Below are 19,970 nucleotides of genomic sequence, written 5' to 3'. Positions count from 1 at the left end.
CTCATTTCTGTTCTGAATGTGCAGTTACCAATGCAAGTTGTATAAAATTTGCAGAAAAAGAATATACAGAACCACTTTATTTGCTGTGTTTGGGACATGTAACCTTGGTTAAAACCGTGAAATGAACCGGCGTCTCCCCTGCACAAAATTCTCATAACCATAGTTAGAAGGGCAGGCAAAACGTGGATATAACACGTGCATCATCACCCGAAACGTGTCAAGATCCTTTCACACGTTGCCTTGACAATGGCTATCATGAAGAAGGGGGAGATATAGAGAAAGGGAGAGAGCAAGGGTAAGAGAATGGCCGATCGGAGAGCGCAAGTTTATCAGACAAGGGGAATACTGAGAAGGAGTGGCGAGGGTCAGATGAAGGGCTCTACAGTCTTGTACGCCACCACGGCTTCACTGGCTATCGCCTGTCCTCTGCTAGCCATGATGTGCCTTTCGCTCTTTGCTTCCTTCGCCGTCCTGCTCTTGGCATCCCCTCTCCTCCTGATCTTCAGCCCCCTCATAGTCCCCGCCGCCGTCCTCCTCGGCGGCGCCGTCACCGCCTTCGCCCTCGCGACGCTAATGGCGATCGCCGGCATTTCCGCTTTCTCGTGGATCTACCGGTCCTTGACAAGGAAACCATCTTTGCAGAAATCTGTTCGTGGGATGGATGGTGGCCCAACCATGGTAACGGAAGCTGGTTTTGAGGCGAAAGGGCCCGACACGATCCTCTCTGCAGATGGTCAGGTCCAGAAGAAGGTTCAAGTTGGCGCGCCCTCTTGAATGTATGTATGTTGCAGGGATAAATTAGCAGCGAATTCCATGTTATGTGCAGGTTGTGTTTGTAAAAAAAAAAAATAACGTCTCCTTTTCCTGTGGCTGTATACATAAAATGGGGCCTGACCATCTGAGTAACTTTCCTTTTGAATTTAAATCTCTCTTTAAAAGTTGTTGATTTTAGGCCGTAGCATAGTTTGACATGGTGAAGTTCATATTTATTATTAACTAGTATTATTTGGGGGCAACCATTAATGAGGTGCAGTAGGATTCAACTGCTCTGTTGATTAACGAGCCTGTCGTCAGGCTGCCGTGCATATGAATGCAGCCTGCATCTGTTTCAGACAGCAGGCGTGCAACATGACTCAGTGATGATCCTGACTAAGAAAAAGCATGCAGGCTATTGGGATGAGGAGAATAAGAATATAAAGATTGTCTTCAAGGTGTGATTTTTCCTGTGATTGTATCTGCTTGGCCTGCAACTGTTACGTCACTAGATGGATCATCATTTACATTGTATCTTCTTGGTAGAATGGCACGCCCATTGCCCATAAATGTGAAAAAAAAAAGGTGAAACTTAAAATTTTAAAGTATGTTTTGAATGTCAACAATGGTTGTGCTCAGCAATACCTCAATAAGGAACCATATCAATTCTTTTTTAGAACAATTGAACGGGTGCAGTATTTGAGACCAACTCAGCGGCGAGTTCCCACTAATGTTGTGCATAGCATCCGTGAATGTCGACAATATTTCATATCAAATAATAAAGAACAACATTCGGACTTATCGTTCGACTCTATCATTTGAGAGTACTGTTCATGGTAATCAGTCCAGAAGAGTAGTGTTCACCGATTGATGGCTGGACTGTCATCAGCCTTTCCGCCAGTCCGATGGCAAAAACAGCAAAAACAAAACATTTGCTTTCATTTCATCTTGCAGATTTAGGATCGATGCAGCTTTTTCGATGGTTGATTTTGCATGAATTCAAAGTTCAAATAATTCTCATGGTGAACATCTGAAACACACGTGTTTAAGCCTGAAAATAAGAAACAGACGACGTTCACTCAAACTCGGTTTCTATTTGAAATAATATCCAACTAGATTCGGATTTGGATTTGCAATCTGATTTAGCTTCAAACAAAATACTATAAATGTCTATTCTTGTTAGACCTTGGGATTTGGTTGTGTATCTCAAAGTCAGACACCGATTCAAGAACGGATTCTGATTGTAAATAAACTACAAGTGGATGTATATCACGTAAATTTATTATAAATGGATGTGTAGATCTTTCTTCATCAGTATTTTCAATTCGAAATCGAGTATGTGAAATGATAAAAAAATACATCCAATTTGAAACATCTGATGAAGCGAATGTGATAATAAAAAATACATCCAATTTGAAACATTAGTTGGCATTCCATATTCCGTTAAAAAAATTCGTTTTTCGTACTTCTTGAAACTAAAAAAAAAAAAAAAATCAGATCTTAATAAAACTAGGCGGGGATGCTAATCAGCTCCATGTCCAATAATAATAATGTCATCGTTTTCCAGATCTCGTTCGTGACCGGATCGAGATGCAACTCAACCCAGTACGGGTCGGATTCAATTAAACCAACCCCCACCCGCTGCCCCCTCCTTCGGCACCGGCACCGCCACCACGGGGGGAGCCAGTTGGCCTGACCAGCATATATAAGCGCCTGCTTCCCGGAGTCAGCCATGCTGGCGTACGCCCGAGAGAAAATCGGAACGGGGATACGGGAAGGAGATGAAGGCAACGACAGGCGGTTTTCCGAATGGTTTTCGGCCGCTTCTCGTTTCAGGATAATGAATGACTGCGTCCTCACAGAGGTCTCTGTTAGCCGCCTCTAGTGGTGGAGACGGCTAGAAGGAGGAGTTCCCGTGGCGCGTGACTGAGGACAGGAGAAGGATGATTTCGAGGAGGATCGTGTCGTTTCTGCTCTTCGTCACCGTCGTCTCTCCTCTCATACTCTTCAAGGAGAGGCTAGGGACGTTCACTCAGTTTCCCGGTGAGTGAAGCGGTCCGCATTTGAGGGGATCACGTAAACTTTTGCAGTTTGGACGGATTTTGATTTCAACGTTCTCGTTTTTATGTCCTTTGAAGAGATACCGGAGGTGTTAGGTGCACGCTCCAGTGAAGGAAATGGGCTTTTCATTGCATTTTAGTTCTTCTTTCCTATTTTGCATTCCACCTCTACGAGTTCCTGTGTTTTTCTCTCTTTCGGAGATTGGGAAGCTGTGGCGGTCGTTCCAGGGAATGAATTTCTTTTGAATTTGACGGATTGGAACAACTTTTGGCACTTTCACGTTTAAAACTTTAGAACATTTTCGTACGTTGTTCATATGATATCCAAGTACTCTGATTTTCTACCCCCGACTTCTTGTTTTCCCTTTTTCCTCCGTTTTATTAGTTTTAGTTCTTCAAGGTTATTACTTTTCTACCAGTCGATTTCCTTTATTATTTATTCAAAAAGCTGCAACTGAAATAGGAATTAAGAACTTTTTTTTTTTCATTCCTGAAATTGTTTTTTTTTTAAATGTTTTTTTGTCATTATCTTCGGATTTTCTGGAGGAACATATTTTGTTAATATACTTTATTTTCCGTGATTGAGTCGGATGCGGAGTGGGGATTTTTCAGCATTTTCTTTTCCTTCTGCAAGATCTCCTATTTACCTTTCTAATTATGTGTCTAAGCTTCATCTAGAAATGGGAGGTTGAACGCACTTATTCTCTTATGTCTTATTCTATAATAAGACTATGAGTGATTCCCCGTCTTGGCTTCATTGATGAAATTATTGGGTACTAAGGGTTTTTTTCGAGTTTCCCTTGTCATCCATTTTCTTTTCTTGGTTTAAATTCAAAAACTCTTTCTCTGTTCTTCTGTACCATTTGACTCTTTCAATTAGATTTTTTTTAATAGTTTTAGGTAGGAGTGAACAGTATGTTCCATGAACTCATCTACTTCTTTCTTGTGTTCTGTACAGTACGTTTCTTCTTCATATTATATCTTGTGTTCTCCTGCATTTTCTTCTCCCAGTTCAATTAACAAATATTTTTCTTTTCTTTTTCGGATTTTCCAGCTAACCGGGAAATCGATGAGGAAATAACAGTTGCGGTAAGTTCATCCCTGCCCTGATTCCTATGCTTCTCGTTTTCCTAACCTTCTATCCAGGTAATGATAAACTTTGAAAAAAAAAAATCTCCTATGAATTTCAGAATGTCAATTTTCCGAGTTATGGGAGAAATACTGACAAATAAAATGCCTTCCAACAGATATTTGCTCTTTTCTACTTCTTTTTTCTCTTTGTTTTTTTTTTTTCTTTTTCTGATCTTAGACTGTTAGAGACCAAAACCTTTCGTAAGATTCAGTTGGACTTGTTAATGTACATTCTTTTACAGGAGTACCAAAGCAGGAAGAAAGAGTTAATTGGAAATATTCATCTACATACTTCCAGTGGTTCCTTACCCAAATTTAACTCTACTGAATCTGGTGAGCTTCTAGATTTATTTAATCGTTTTAGTATATCTTTCTGCGGTTTTCTTATTTATTTGTGTTTCTCCAAAATTTCAGATTCTATTCTGGAATATTTTGGAGAGCATAAATCTAGGGTTCTATCAGCAGCTGACAATGGTGCTCACTCTGGTGTGGCCACCGGTGGAAATGAAAGTCACATTGATCAAATAACAAGTCAGATACGTGAGAATGCTCATATAGAACAGGTAACGAGTCAGTATCATAAAGAAAAAGATGACAGTGTACAAAAATCTAATGCGAATGCAAAAATTGATCAAGCAAGCAACAAGGCATTTGATCTTTCTGAAGAGGAAAAGAAAGAAAAGGCAGATTTTGTGAATAAAGAAGAAAAAGCAAAAGAAGTAAGAGTGCAGGTTCTCCCAAGAAAGCAGAGAGAAGAAGCGGCATTTGGAGGCTTGCACAAGACGATGGTAAAGTTTGTTCTCTTCACTGACTACACAAAATTTCTCAATCTCCAATCATATTGCAGACTGCAGCAGATCTCTGTGAACGGACAAGCAACTATTGGCATTAAGAGTAAACCACTTTTGTTTTGTACTTGTTCAAATGTTGAACCAAAACAACTATGCGTTTGCAAAACCTAAACTATTAGATAAATTCTAATATGTCTGCATCCCTTTACATGTGCATGCCCATGTGTAGTCGATGGGTTCTGAATTTGCATTTATATTTTTGAAGCACATACTGATGAAAAGCATGCCTTTTGCTTAGCTTTATATGTGGAGTTTTAAGATATCAATTTTGCCAAATCAATTTAATTCTATATTGCCCTTTTCCTGTAAAGCAGGAGACAAATGAGTTGGAGAATAATGGTCGAAGAAGGTCTCGTAAGGCCCCTAGTGAAAGGCAGATCAGTTCACCACCTATGCCAGATGCTAATGTTCGGCACATGAAAGATCAGCTGATCAGGGCAAGGGTCTACGAAAGTTTTGGATCTGTCTGGACTGACCATAACTTTATTAGAGAATTAAGAACTAGGGTAAAGGAGATTCAGCGTGCACTCGGCGACGCAACAAAAGATTCTGACTTGCCAAGGAAGTGAGTTTATTTTCCTATCCACATTATGTCATTTATGTTTATGCAAAATACATGTGCCTTCTTCTCGTGAATTTGACTATGAACTGATGGACCACTTCAAAAAATTTGACTGTTGGATTTTGACTCAATCCTATTCCATAGTTGTATATATTGTTCAATTATTAGGGAAGTTGCATTGAATTGCTACGCTTTAGATCACAATGCTCCATCTTCCTGATGGCATGGTCTTTCCTTACTCATTAGTTTAAGGCTCGATGGCATGATCATAGTGTAATTCAGACTGATGTAGATGGTAAAGCTCAGCAGGCGTGTAATTTGATAATTCTGATCTAAAAAGAGCATGGCAATCATTCTTGTATGCTTGATTAAAATGGAAAATTATTCCAGCAACTAAAAATAGCACGGTCTGTATCAAGTTCATAAATAAATTCGGGAGAGCAAAGAATTTCTTGGTTGTGAACTACCGGAGTTATGTTCTGTCATCTGTTTATCATACAATTTTCCAACTTTTTGTGCATGTAGTGCCTATGAGAAACTGAAGGCAATGGAGAAGACTTTGGCCAGAGGTAAGCAGAATCAGGAGGATTGTTCCGGTGTGGTAAAAAAACTTCGTGCCATGCTTCAGTCCACAGAGGAGCAGATGCAAGCGCAGGAGAAGCAGACCATGTTTTTAAATCAGCTTGCAGCAGAGACACTTCCAAAAGGTCTTCACTGTCTTCCACTTCGTCTTTCTTCAGAATATTACTCACTGAACCGAAGCCAACAAGAGCTCCCGTACCAGCAGAAGCTGGAAGACTCCAACCTCTATCATTATGCTTTGTTCTCAGATAATGTGTTGGCAACCTCGGTGGTTGTAAACTCAACTATAGTGCACGCCAAGGTAATGAGCTCATAAGTTGTTTTATGTTTCTGAAAATAAGACTAACCAGTCTCTTTAATGGTCTTAGGGGCCAAAATCTCACAGAATGTTCATTCTTCTACAGGATCCTGAGAAACATGTTTTCCACATTGTTACTGATACGGTGAACTATGCAGCTATGAAGATGTGGTTTCTCGCTAACCCCCCTGGAGATGCGGCTGTCCAGGTTCAAAATTTGGACGAATTTACATGGCTTAATGCAAGTTATAGCCCAGTACTCATGCAACTTGGTTCACCATCCATGAAAGACTACTACTTCAGAGGCCACCCCACAAACATTGACACTGACTTGAAGTATCGAAATCCAAAGTACATTTCAATTCTGAATCATTTGCGATTCTATTTACCAGAGATCTTCCCAAAGCTCCATAAGGTGCTTTTCTTGGATGATGACGTTGTTGTTCAGAAGGATCTGACCCCACTGTGGTCAATTGATCTTCAAGGCAAGATCAACGGGGCAGTTGAAACATGTCAAGAAAGCTTCCATCGGTTTGACAAGTATCTCAATTTCTCAAATCCTCTAATCGCGAAAAATTTCGATCCTCAGGCATGTGGATGGGCCTATGGAATGAATATTTTTGATTTAAAACAATGGAGAAAGCATAACGTGACTGAGCTGTATCATTCGTGGCAGAAACTGGTGAGAATTTTCTTTCTATTATTAAAATCATTAATCTTTAATAAGAAATTTGCATACTTAGGTTTTATGGCCATGAAGAGCATCATCTTCCGGATCGTCCTTAAGTCGGTCTTATGTTTTTGCAGAATCACGAGAGACTGCTGTGGAGACTGGGAACGTTGCCTCCTGGTTTGCTAACGTTTTGGAAGCAAACATTTGCACTAGAAAGGTCTTGGCACGTTCTGGGCCTTGGCTATAATCCGAGCATCGATCCGAAGGAAATTGAGCGAGCAGCAGTGATACATTATAATGGAAACATGAAACCCTGGCTTGAGATCAGCATGCCGAAGTACCGCCAGTATTGGACTAATTATGTCGACTATGATCAGGCTTATCTTCGAGAGTGCAACATCAATCCTTAAAGCCATGCGAAGGCCTGTTGGACCTTCGTGATCTGACAGCAATTTTGCAGGTTTGATTCTTTGTATATTTCATAATTGAGAGCTTCGGCCTCTGCACAAGCTTTTAGAGGTAACACGTCGTGTAATTTACGAGGCTCGACCAGTGTACCATTTCACGGCGAGCTCCTGGCAAACTTTTTTCGTTTTCCTTTTTGAATGCTGAGATCGCCTATTGACCGTATTTATCGCCCTGATGGTTTATTTTCCCTCAATCTCTGTAGAAGATTTAAACTTGCCCCTCTCACCGATGAAGATCAAATCTGACGCATGACCTGTCGCATTTGACTTGCTTTTCAAAATAATTTAGACTGACCATGAATTTAGAAGCCTAAAGATCAGCCGACACAATGTACTCTTCACAAATTATTCGTAAGAGGAAAAAATTAGTTTCATGAAAAATTGAAAAATAAATAGTTTTTTTTTATAAAAAAATTACGGGTTCTTGTTTTATTGATTTGTGAAAAGTTTTAGAGGTGATCCTGGAGCTTTTCATAAGAATAATTTAAATATTTTAACGAGATCTATTTGTATCTTGTTCAAATTTTATATATAGTATTCTCTAAATTAACTCAGGTTAGGCATGAGATTATTGGCCATAAAATCCCCAAAATCAAAGATGCTCTAATCATATACATATCCCAATTGGTCCTCGTGGGTCTGAACGCTGCACATTTAAGATGAAAACGCCTTGGTTGCTTCGCGAAGACGATCTCTATCCGATCAAGCCTGAGATGATTGATGTCCTGCACGCATGGTAGGTAGAGACATACAGATATGGATTACGATCCTCCTGTCAGTTATCTTTGATATACCTTCAACAGCGTGGGAGGAACTCAGGACTACCGATCGTGGATTATAATCGTTCAAGATCAGTTTCGGGCATATAATATCATTTATCTTAATCTACTATCTAATTTCTTGTGTGATCTTAATCTCCTAGCTCACCAAGGAAACTAAAGTCTCCTGAATGTATAAATTGGCAACTGTCAGCGGTGCTGAGTTATCTATTAAATTATACATGACCAGAACCGACTAGGACTCTACCTTCTATACAAACCTCTCGTAGCAGGTGGCTATCTTACACTTGGCGTTTCTGATGCTTTGGGTATATTGAATTCACTAGTTATTGATCAGGAAACTTGCTTTGTGGAGTCCTCCGTTGAATACTTTCTGATTCCTGGAGGACAATGGTGACCATGGCATCCCTTCTCTCTTGCTTTGGAGCCACCAACCTTCACAAGTCCAAGAAAGCCACGGGCAGAGGGGCCGGCGCGCTGAAGAAGGCAATGCATGATCAGGAGAAGAGTGCTTCAAGGCTGCCAAATAAAGGTCGTCATGGCCACGAGGGACACGGGATGTCAGAGGCCAGTGTGGCCTGTGAAAGCTCTACAACATCATCCATGGAGGTGGAGAAGGCAATGGCAGGAGAAAAGAACGGAGAAAGGGTGAGGGACAGCTTCGACCCACGCGCCTGGAGAAACATGACGTTTAAGGAGGTGACCAGTGAAGAAACGAAGAAAACGAGTTCTGCTGTGATGGATAGCTGCGACAATCGTCTGTGGAAGAAGAATGATTGGCTGCTTAAGCAAGAAGGATGCGGATTTCGCAACTCACTGACCGGCACAGTGATGAGATACAGCTTAGGTACTAGTGCCGTCTGAAGTCTCAGTTTCCCGGCACTTTGCTTCAACGTGTAAATTCAATACACCTTGACACCATTGTTTTGTTATCGATCGCAAGTACCTAGAACACATGAATTCGTGAGCTTCCCGCTACATTGTCGCGAATGTAATTGCTTAGGGATTTTATTAATATTATGAAACCATTCCCTGTTTTTGTTTCATTCACTTAGACCTGATTTGTGCAATCTGATATTCAATATTGGGAACTAATGAGAAAGCAAAATTCTGAAAGCTTTTTGGTGTCTCTCGGCGTATTGAATTCAGAGTTAAAGGTGAGTATGGAATGGTTGCGAATATATTTATCAAAGGAAGACTTACTGCTCAAAGAAATCGTTGGCGAATATATTTATCAAAGGAAGACTTACTGCTCAAAGAAAACGTTGTAAGTACTGTACATAACCATCGATGTTTGCGTGATTTCCCTTTGTTAGAATCACAGGCATAACATCAATCGCGTGTAAGGGGAAGGTGGGACTGGCTCTAACGGAATCTATATATTCTAGCTGGGTCTTATATTACGCCATTTGGAGAAAAACCCAGCAGTAAGTCCTGAAAGTAATGTTTTATATTAGGCCGTTTCAGGAAGTTTTGAAAGCTTGACTCTGTTAATAAATTTCCGTCGATCTGATCTGATCAAATGCTTATGTTCTGCACTGCTTGGCATGTGCAAAGTTCAACAATGCAAAAGTACGATATCCATGCCAATGACACGGCCTGTCACTGAAAATCTATGTCTGATATCTTCATAAATGATTCAACCATCATGATAGTTCTACATTGAGAAGAGAGATTCCCATTATTTATCTCTATGCTGGTGCAGTTTTTCTTCACCACCTCCTAAACAACGTTTTTGACAAACCCTGAATATTCCAAAGACGATGCATAGGAGCAAGAATGCTCCACCAAATGGAACAACCACCAAGGTCACACTAACACTTCTTTTCTGATTCGCAGTCCCTGCGGAAGGTTTGCATGACTGCAGTTCTTTCCTTATTTCCCTATATAATTTTCAATATAACCGTTCAGTGGGCTGCTGTAGTCTTCAATGCCCTGGTTTTGCATTAGTGATCAAAACCGTAGGCCTTGGTGCTGCCACCAACCTGCTTCTTCGTACGGCCCGTCTCAATAAGAAATAAGCTTTGAGATAATCTCATATATAATTTTCACATATTGCTGCTCTGCTCTTCTGCTTGGTTCAGCAAATATCTACGAGCTACAACCATGGACAGGAGAAAGAAAAATTTTGTAATGTACACAGGATACATGTTTCTAGAATTTTGGAAACTTGTCTTCACACCTAAGTAAATAAATGAACAATTGAGGACTTTTAGTGAAAACTTGCTACAAGAAGAAGGAAAGCCTTCGCCCCTCCCTCAAATCTGCCCGCTCGGCTGCTGCTCCCGCGCAGTCTTACCAGTTACCACCGTCCGCCGCTGCCCAGCGCACCTCTGTAGCGGCACGTCGCCGGCCATCTCACACCGCCGACGGCCTAATAGATATTACACTGTAGGCCTCTCTCTCTCTTTCTCGCTTCTATTTTGCCCTCTGTCGAAACTCAAGGGAATGGTTAGTGTAAATGGGTTTCTTCTTCCATTTTTAGTTCTTATCTGCCGCCAGCCATCAACCAAGGCCACGGTCTGTCATTCGGTATTCTAGATTTTGGTAAGATTCACAAAACCACTAAAGAGAACATGTTGAATATTGTAAGATTTACCTTAAATCTGATTTAGTTCTCTTTGATGATAAAACTTCATAGCCCACCAATCATACGGTGAAAAGGATGGTTGTGGAAAGGTAAAGCCAAAAAGAAGAGGGAAGGGGAAAATAGGTGAGAAAGTGAGAGAAAACGAAGGGGTTGGGAAAAAATAGTTACACGTTGGTTTAAGTTTATTACTTGATATTGGCTTAATAATTTAATTTGCGTGTTGGATTTACATGTTATATATTATATAGTATTAACACATTCCTTTGCACATGAGGTGATTTGTTTATCGAACGTCACAGGATGCTTACTGTTACAAGATTTAAACGATTGTATTTGCTGCTGGACCTCTGTTATCTGTCGTGGCATCCTTCTTCAATCTATTCATTCAGTTGTTATGTGACAATCATCAGCAGAAACTGTACAGTGGATTCATGGAGTACACTAAAATGTGCTGCTTCATTCAACCTCTAATGAAACGAATCGCATTGACCAGTCATCTGTTACACGCCCCAAATTCACTAGTTTCCCTCCCTTTCATAACTAGCTCTCAGAGCTCTAATTTGGCTTGTCCAGCGTCCTCCTCAGACTTGGACATTTGTGATGATGGGGAGGGCCCAACTGCTTCAGGAATCATCATCCAGGATAAGGATTTGCTAAGAAAAAGCAAGGGATCACGTCATGGGCTGTACCTTCTGGACCTCATGGATGAGGAGAAGATCCGGCCTGATGTGCAGACATACTCCAGGATGTTGAAGAAGTGCACCAAGATGGAGAGATTGACCGAAGGCAGAATACTTCATGCCCACATTATGAAATCTAAGTTTAAGAATGATCTTTTCTTCAAAAACAGCATCATCAATATGTATGCAAAATGTGGTAGTCTAGAAGAGGCACACCAAGCATTCAACAATATGCCTCTGAGAGACGTGGTTAGCTGGACTGCTTTGATCACAGGGTACTCACAGAATGATCGTTATGAAGAAGCTGTCATGTTGTTTGTGGAAATGCTGAGGCATCAAATAGTGCCCAACCAATTCACAATTGCTAGTGTGCTGAGGGCTTGTGCCTCAGCTGCAAACGTGTGCATGGGCAAACAAGTGCATTCTTTTAGTTTTAGAATTCATTGTAACACTGACGTGTATGTCGGTAGTGCTCTTGTCGATATGTATGCAAGGTGTGGTGATATGAATTGTGCCCATGTGGTGTTTGATGGAATGCCTGAAAGGAATGAGGTGTCTTGGAATGCACTGATTGCAGGGTATGCAAGGAAAGGAGAAGGAGAAAATGCACTTGAGCAGTTCTGGAAGATGCAACAAGCAGGTGTTGAGGCAACCCATTTTACCTATTCTAGTGTTTTTAGTGCTTGTGCTAGCATTGGTGCTTTGGAGCAGGGGAAATGGGTCCATGCACATATGATAAAAACTGGCCATAAGCTAATTGCATTCATGGGCAATACTCTCCTTGACATGTATGCAAAGTCTGGGAGCATTGAAGATGCTCGGAAAGTTTTTGATAGGTTATCCAACGCAGAGGTAGTTTCCTGGAATTCTATGCTTACTGGATGTGCGCAGCATGGACTGGGAAAAGAAGCAGTAAGAAGGTTTGAGGATATGCTCCAGTCTGGTGTTGTACCTAATGAGGTCAGCTTCCTTTGCGTCCTTACTGCATGTAGTCATGCTGGGTTGCTGAGTGAAGGAAAACACTATTTTGAGCTGATGAAAAAGTATGAAATTGAACCTCTGATAGAGCATTATGTTACTATGATAGATCTTTATGGTAGAGCAGGGCTTTTGGATCAGGCAGAACAATTCATTAAAGATATGCCAATCAAGCCAACTGCTGCTGTTTGGGGTGCTTTGCTTGGGGCATGCAGAATGCACGGCAATATAGAGCTGGGAAAATATGCTGCTGAGCGTGTATTTGAACTTGATCATCTTGATTCTGGCCCTCCTGTGATCCTGTCAAATATCTATGCATCTGCTGGGAGATATAAAGAAGCTGCCCGTGTTAGAAAGATGATGAAGGATGTTGGGGTGAAGAAAGAACCTGCATACAGCTGGGTTGAGATTGAAAGTTCTGTTGCACCCACATGTCAAGGTAATAAGAGGAATCTGTTAGAGATGAGTTGAAAAATATAGATGATAGGTTATGTACCTGAGACCAATCATGTTTCCTTGTTTATTGATGAGCAGGAGAGGGAGGCAAAGCTGCAATGTCATAGTGAGAACTGAGAAGCTTGCTCTTGTAATTTGCTCTTCTAAATGCAGTTCCTGGGGCAATAAATTAACATCAAGAAGGACATCAGCAGCGGATCGGTAGGAGGTTTTTGGCCCCCATCCTGGAATGTAAAGAGTTCTTGTTTTACTTGTAAAAGATTTTGGAAATCAACCTCTGGCCTCTCTTGAAATTTTTTGAAAACAATTTGCCACCAAACATCTTCCCACATTCCTCCCCTTCTTCCCACATGTAAAGGGTGCTTTGTCCTATAAGGGCTCCCTTCCCTTTTGAAATTTTGCTGGTTACACTCTGCATTTTGTTCTGGAATATGTTCCTGTCTCAAGTGGGAACTGCACATCAGGCTGGGCATTGACATTGTTGACAATGATGGTCGTCCTTACCACTCAGTTGGAACGCCATCTCCAGTTCTTCTCAAGTCCTGGGCTTCAAATACCAAAATCCAGAAATATTCAATTTTATTTTATTTTCTATCTGAATTTTGGGATCTGCAGGTATGACAGTTGGACCTTGTTTATGTAGGTTGAGCTGAAGACTTGTGTTGTGGGAAGAAGGCGTCTGTATTTGATGTGGAGGGGCTACTGTTAGAGTCCCTTCATCAACAGAATTTTCATCAGACGCCAGATTTTGCTGAACCTTAGAAAGTCGGCATGGACTCAATCCTGTTGCCTGTTCATGGTAGATGTAGTTTATAACCAGAAACAAGGTTTGAGTGATGCAAATGTTGTCATGCAACATTTGATAAAATTTATTGGGTTGGCTTCAAGCAACATTGGGCTTTGGCATAGGCAGGCTGGCAGATGTGTTCATTTGTTACTGGCCGTAATGTGAAAATAATGTTGTGACATTATTCAAGCATTCTTCGTCTACATTCGCCTTGTAGTATTTGACTTGAGGCTTTTATTGTATATGACCAAGATGGTTTACTATTCTGGCGAGTTGTGTATATTTGTTATGTTCATGAAATGATGAAGAAATCTTTTCTTACGTGGCTGTTAACGCCAACTGTGCAATGAAAAAATTTGTCTTCGTTATTTTTGCTTCTGCATCGCGCTATTTTTTTACAGAAGTTTACGCTATATCTTAGCTTAATTAGGTAGCAAAAATTATACTTTTAATTAAACATATTAACTATTTTTCTATTTTAGCTAGGCATATTTTAATTAACTACCATTTAAGCTTCAGGTTGTGTCTACAAAAGGTTGCCAAGTTTCAGCCTGTCATTGTTTTTTGTTTTTCGCTGAACTTGAGCCTGTCACTGTTAAAAGTTTAGTCCCCCAAAAACACGAAATGTCTGATTGAATATAAACAGGTAAACATAACTTGTCAAGATAAATCATTTGGGAAGTGCTCGATAATTAGGCAAAATCTTATTCTTAGGAAAACATGGACCGGGAAAACCTTTTAGTATATTAACGTTCTGACATTGCTTGAAAAGATTAGCACTGTATCGGCATATCAACAATCAAGAACCAGTTATACAAATTTAACCATGATCATACATTTCATATTGCATTTGATTGTTTTCTGTTTTCTGAAATCAGTGCTGCTTTAAATGTATAAACCATGTTTGTGTCATGAATTCAGACTTAGACCGAGGTACCAAGTTTTGACCCGGTTCTTTGACAACTTGATGGAAGAAGTTTCGTACTATCACTTGAACTCCATGCTGCATCTGAACTAGATGGTGGTGATTTAACTCTCGTTCGTTGGACTAGGAAGTTTCTGAAGGAGTATAATAGATTCTCACCAGTCTCTCCCGAGTTTAGGACGGCCAAAGTAAATCCAGTTTTATATTCTTTAGTAGAGGGTCCTCTCAGATTTCTAGTCTGGTAAAGAAGGAGAAGCCAAGGCTTCCCTCTTTTCCCTTTGCCTAATAGGGGCTAGGGTTGCAGTGGCTTGTGCAGGGATGGATCTACTAATTGCGAGTTCAACCAGCTATGCCAAACCCTTTGGACTAAGTATAAAGCAACTATAAGTATGCGAGAAAAAAAGAAAAAATTGGACCCAAGGGTTTGCTTCTTCCGCAAGAGTCCAATTTAAAAATGGGGTCATCCCATCGTTTGTTTCTCACTTGACTTTCAGCCAACAAATGTGGTTTTCAGATGGTCCACCAGAAAGGAGAGAGTGGATTTCCATGGCGGAACCCTCTTTTAGCAATATAGATTGTCAACGGCCTGCACCACACGATGCTATGAGAGGGACTAGGGGAGGAGCCAGGGTAGCACCTCATGGGCCCTGGCTCGACCTCAAATTTAAAAAAAAAAAAATTACATGTAAATTTTAGAAAATTTCATTTGTTCTATATAAAAATTTCAAAAATGATATTTTGAACTTAATCAAAATTTAAAAACTTTAATTGATCCCTTCGTAAAAAAAATTTTGGCTCCGCTCCTATGAGGGACATCGAGGTTCAAAACGTTTGACCTCTTAAGAAGGAGGTCCAGTGCAAAACGTTCGACCTGTCAATTGCGGCTTGGTGGCGCTTCGCATACCAAAGGAATGGTCCTTAACCATTTGCTTTCTTCTCAAGTATTCATTCACAAACTGCTGATTTTTTTTTCCTTATCTTAGAGCATGTCATACATGACTCATTGATTTGACTACTTATCGCCTAGAAACATTAATAAAAAAATTTAATGACAATAAGAGATGTCAAAATTGATTTATTCTTATTGCATATAATCTCCATTCTTTTTGCATCCAGGATTTCAATATTGCAGCAATGATTTTTTTTTTTTTTTTTTTCATGTCCCTTCAACTTTGGGACATATATAAATTGGTTTTACCATGTAAAATAAATCTTTTTAGGACGAGGGACAATGAAAGCAGAGTAAAAAATTTCGTCAAGAAATTGCTATATTTGGAGTCATTAGCACAGTGGAACAAAGTTCATTATACTTCGCAAATGTCAAATACATTTCATGCCACCACCGTGTTTGGTTACGGAACTTCTTCTTATGCTTGACTGTCAGTGTGGAACGTGAGCACCACCACCAAGTGTTTGGTTTACTAACTTCAGTCATTCAATCAATATTAGCTTGACTTATGAATAATCACATATGAAATAACTCTCTTAAAGTTAAGGAATCATTCTTTATCAATCTTTTTTGGGTTAGCAGTATCATAACTGAGATAATTTGATTCGCACAATCATATTAGTGCAAACTATTGCTTATATTTACCAACAACTGGTCTCCCTTTCACACAGTCGGGCATTAAGAGTGAGAATTTTCGTGCCAAGGACAACGCAGATGTACCCGAGAAAAAAAAAACGGAATAATATTTGTGCAAGTGTTGGAAAGAGTCATTTTCTTCTAATGGGCAAGAAAGTCAGCTTACGTGATCCTCTTGCCTCCCCAAGAAATAAAAGGGCATCACATGCTTTTACTATTCATGGAACATTATAATATAATATTTCATGAATTTGTCAAATCTATGGAGAAGGTTCATAGAACAATAACAAATCAGCTTCAAATACACAAAAGGAAACTATGTTCATCTCTGTATGTATGTATCAAAAAAATCTTTGAGGCTGGTTCATAAAATAACAGCAAAGTGTGACGCTCATCCTTGAAAAGTTCTCTTCAGAATTACAAAAAATTGAGACCATCGTGTATCAGAAGCCAAAACAAATGGTTTATCAGCCGTCATTACAATGTTTTTTTTCAATTTTTTGTGTTATAAAATTTACTTTTTAAATAAATTTGTAACAAAAATTTGAGAAAAGCAAACTATAACGCAGGATCCTGGCCCTCGTTGGCTCACAAACGAAAGGGGCCATACCAGGCTTCGTATGCGGCCCATACCCACGGTTTTGAGCACAATGGTTATATAATCACAATGATCATATGCTTTCTGTCTGGATTCTGGCATGTCTAAGTCTAAAGAATCCACAGAAAAAGAAAAGCGAATCCACAGGAAAAGAAAAGCGAAAAGAAAGAAAAAGATGGAACACTATTTGGAGAACTGAACTTTTTGCTTTAAACTTTTTGTGGACGCTTTTCGGTAGGAACCGACAATTTAATCTTCCCACAGTTTGAGGAATAGAAGAGGGCCTCCATTTAAGAGGGCTGATTCATGGAGGTCATGCTGGAAACTAAAGGAATCAGGTGTGCTGCCTGCCTCTAAACTATGGGCCAACCACGGAACTTAGGAGCCAAGTTCTTATATATATGTATATATATAATAACTGTGGTTTAAAGAAATAAATATGTTTAAACTCTTAACTCAAAGCAACATCCGATAAGAATTCTTCTTAAGCGTGCATCAGCTCACTGTGAATGCACTCTCAAGGCAGGAAGAAAGGTAATATACTAGCAGCAGACAGGACAAAAAAAAAAGTTAGATTTGAGACTGCTTAAGCATCTAAGCACACAAGAAAACATATTGGCCCCACCTGTTTATAGTTTATACACAATACCACCTGTTTAGGTTGCTGGATTGGAAGGTGTGAGCATACTCTTAAATTTTAATATAAAAGTGAAACGTGGACTGGACTGTTGGTATTTTTTTTTTTTTTTTTTTACTTTTGGGTCTTCAAGAAATTGAGAGACAGAGTAAAACTCTAAAGGTAACTAACCTTCTGCCAGTTCTACCCATCCAGCCAATCCCAACCCTTTTAGCAAAACTGCCGGTACATTTTAGAGGTTCTATGTTTCACACGAGTTCTCTTGTTACAAGATTTTAATGTCAATGTATTTTTATGATTATATAATGGTGATTATATTGTCAATGCAGGCCAGAATCTCAGTTGTTAATCTTTTAGGGCATGTCACACTATACAAATGTTAACTTGTTATACCAAGGAAGAGATGCTGGCTTCTTACATTGAGACAAGTCAATTGAGTTTGGATACGTTAATACGTCTATCTTTTTCTTTTCTTTTTTTCTAGAACAGTTGTTCTCTAACTGAAACATTTTTCAAACCCACAAGTTTAGAAGGGACGGCTTTTCCTTCTAGATCAGTCGTTTTCCAATTGAAACTTGTCTCAAACCCACAAAGCAAGCTGCGCTCGTCTACTCAGCACCGACGTGCATTGCCCGGTGTTTGAACATTCAACTCGTTGCCGGCAGGGTCCGGCCGGTCAAGTCAAACAAAAGAGAGTCAGTGGGCTGATGAAGCGGGCGCCGTCTCGCCGTCGACCCGCATCCGGTTCACACGGGCGGCGTGGTTCGAGCCAACGTTACTCCCCCTCCCCCATTTTGCCAAACCTAACCCGCACCTCAACCGACTCAACTGGACGGCGGCCTCGTCGGCGGGTAGCCGGGAAATTCGCCGATCTTCTAGAAGACCACCAGCCGTGGCGTCGGCGTGGCAAAGCCTTCTAGAAGACCTCCGCCACATGCCACGCGGGAACTCAGATTCCCGCTTTTAGGCAGCAACTCCGTGAACGTTCATTCCGAAGATCGCGCTGCCACGTCAGGAGAGTTTCTGTCTTCCCGAAGTACCCTCACCCTTTTCCCACAACACCGGTCTCTTACCACCATCTCCGATCGCTTCTCCGGGTCGGGTCGACAGACAAGTGGATCCGAACTCTAGTGTATCTGATATTATGAGTTTGTAGAACTAGGATTTGAACTTTACCTAATTAATATCGTTTTACCTTGAATTTCGCGAAAAGCTATTCAAGAGGAGGATTATGGGTCGTGAAAGGACCAAACCCGAATGAAAGAGGGACTAATGGGTCGGACCCACAAATACCGCGGTCTACTGACCCGTTTTCGGTTGGCTCCGGGGGCGCCCGCATTTCCGAACGCGTCGGGGACCCAGCTCGACCTCTTTATAAGGATTCGTCGCCCCTCACCGCGAACCGCTATCTGCTCGGAGCACTCCAAAACCAGAAACCGCTTTCCATCAGTTCCTCCTCTCTCCCCTTCCCTCGATGTATGCATCCCGCACCTTTTCCCCCCTAACATCCGGTTTCCCGGTGGCCATGGCCACCGGAACCGCCCGTTTCCGCCCGGTCGCGGCCTACGCGCAGGTCGCGCCGGTCGCCAGCAAGCCGCCGACACTCTACGAGGTGCTTCGCGTCAAGGAGACGGCCTCAGTAGTGGAGATCAAGGCGGCCTACCGCTCCCTCGCCAAGCGGCTCCACCCGGACGCTTCCGGCGGGGGTTCCGACGACTCCGTCAGCGGCTTCATCGAGATCCACCGCGCCTACGCCACGCTCTCTGATCCGGCCGAGCGCGCTCGCTACGACCTTTCCATTGGAGTTGGGGGTTGGCCTTCCGCCGCTTCGCCGCACAACGGCGGCGGTTTCGGCGGGCGGTTCCAGACCCGCCGGTGGGAGACCGATCAGTGCTGGTGACGCGATTCCCCGGCGCCAGGTTGCAGCTGCGTATACGCGAGAGATCTCCTCGTGTACAATAGAGAAAACAAAAAAAAAAAATCACAAATTAGGTTAAAATTTAGGGTTCTTGTTTTTAATTGATACCCTATGGGAAAAGGCGATTCCTTCTCTCTATTGTAAATCTTTTATATGATTTGACGATTCACAGAAATCAGTTCTTGTTCTTCTTCCTTTATGTTTCTCTGCGCCGTGCGGTTCTTTCTTTTCCCTCCCTCCCTCTCTCTCTCTCTCTCTTTCTCGCCTTGGCTACGTGGAATTTGGGGGCGAATTGGTGGACGGTGGCCATCCGTGTTCAGCACAACTTCTTGGTGTGACTTTAGAGGTTGCTCACCTAACATTGACTTTCATCACGATTTGTCTGTATCCGAATTAACTTGATTCTTTAGTGCATGCATTTCCAAGTAATAGACAAAGAATGAATTGCTTCCATCTTACACCTGTACGCGTTGTTGGTGATTGGTGAAACTTAAAAATGACTGAACTCTTGGGGTGAATATCCCGCTTGTTTGTTAGGAGCGTCTATAGTTGGTGGATCAGAAGCTAACTCCATGGAAAAGAGAGCTCTGTGTAGAGTGGCTGGATGCTTCTCGGCCGTTGGTCCGGTGATCGACCTTACAATCCAGCTGACCGGATTTC

The 19,970-nt window shown here is 41.3% G+C and overlaps 4 protein-coding genes across 12 annotated transcripts; all 4 read left to right on the top strand.

The window, feature by feature from the left end:
• Nucleotides 1-303: 303 nt before the first annotated feature.
• LOC116259561 (oleosin S1-2-like) lies at nt 304-774 on the top strand. The gene has a single exon (XM_031637416.1). The coding sequence runs from the start codon at nt 304-306 to the stop codon at nt 772-774; it is 471 nt and encodes a 156-aa protein (XP_031493276.1).
• Nucleotides 775-2,499: 1,725 nt separating this feature from the next.
• Nucleotides 2,500-9,167, top strand: LOC116258332 (probable galacturonosyltransferase 4). Of its 3 annotated transcripts, none has more exons than XR_007574007.1 (9): nt 2,500-2,796; nt 3,868-3,902; nt 4,187-4,277; nt 4,359-4,732; nt 5,110-5,360; nt 5,883-6,240; nt 6,344-6,919; nt 7,045-7,370; nt 8,483-9,167. XR_007574007.1 is itself a non-coding variant. In XM_031635428.2 (8 exons), exons 1-8 carry the CDS (start codon nt 2,697-2,699, stop codon nt 7,318-7,320), a joined length of 2,061 nt encoding a protein of 686 aa, XP_031491288.1. In that variant the 5' UTR covers nt 2,500-2,696; the 3' UTR covers nt 7,321-8,467. The 3 variants fall into 3 exon arrangements, 1 of the variants encoding a protein (XP_031491288.1); XR_004173697.2 differs by having other exon boundaries at nt 8,494-9,166; XM_031635428.2 differs by lacking the exon at nt 8,483-9,167 and having other exon boundaries at nt 7,045-8,467.
• A 1,260-nt stretch (nt 9,168-10,427) lies between these two features.
• Nucleotides 10,428-13,968, top strand: LOC116259206 (pentatricopeptide repeat-containing protein At3g24000, mitochondrial-like). Of its 7 annotated transcripts, none has more exons than XR_007574111.1 (4): nt 10,434-10,703; nt 11,046-12,843; nt 12,939-13,061; nt 13,504-13,968. XR_007574111.1 is itself a non-coding variant. In XM_031636900.2 (4 exons), exons 3-4 carry the CDS (start codon nt 11,178-11,180, stop codon nt 12,965-12,967), a joined length of 1,695 nt encoding a protein of 564 aa, XP_031492760.1. In that variant the 5' UTR covers nt 10,434-10,547; nt 10,642-10,703; nt 11,046-11,177; the 3' UTR covers nt 12,968-13,968. The 7 variants fall into 7 exon arrangements, 5 of the variants coding, with proteins under 5 accessions (XP_031492758.1, XP_031492760.1, XP_031492763.1 ...); XR_007574112.1 differs by having other exon boundaries at nt 12,939-13,091; XM_031636900.2 differs by having other exon boundaries at nt 10,434-10,547; nt 10,642-10,703; nt 12,939-13,968.
• A 4,815-nt stretch (nt 13,969-18,783) lies between these two features.
• Nucleotides 18,784-19,509, top strand: LOC116259207 (chaperone protein dnaJ 11, chloroplastic). The gene has a single exon (XM_031636904.2). The coding sequence runs from the start codon at nt 18,867-18,869 to the stop codon at nt 19,290-19,292; it is 426 nt and encodes a 141-aa protein (XP_031492764.1). The 5' UTR covers nt 18,784-18,866; the 3' UTR covers nt 19,293-19,509.
• The last annotated feature ends 461 nt before the right edge of the window (nt 19,510-19,970 follow it).

Source organism: Nymphaea colorata, chromosome 8, assembly GCF_008831285.2.
Source record: "Nymphaea colorata isolate Beijing-Zhang1983 chromosome 8, ASM883128v2, whole genome shotgun sequence".
Classification (NCBI taxonomy): Eukaryota; Viridiplantae; Streptophyta; class Magnoliopsida; order Nymphaeales; family Nymphaeaceae; genus Nymphaea; species Nymphaea colorata.
This window is presented reverse-complemented; position numbering and strand designations above follow the sequence as displayed.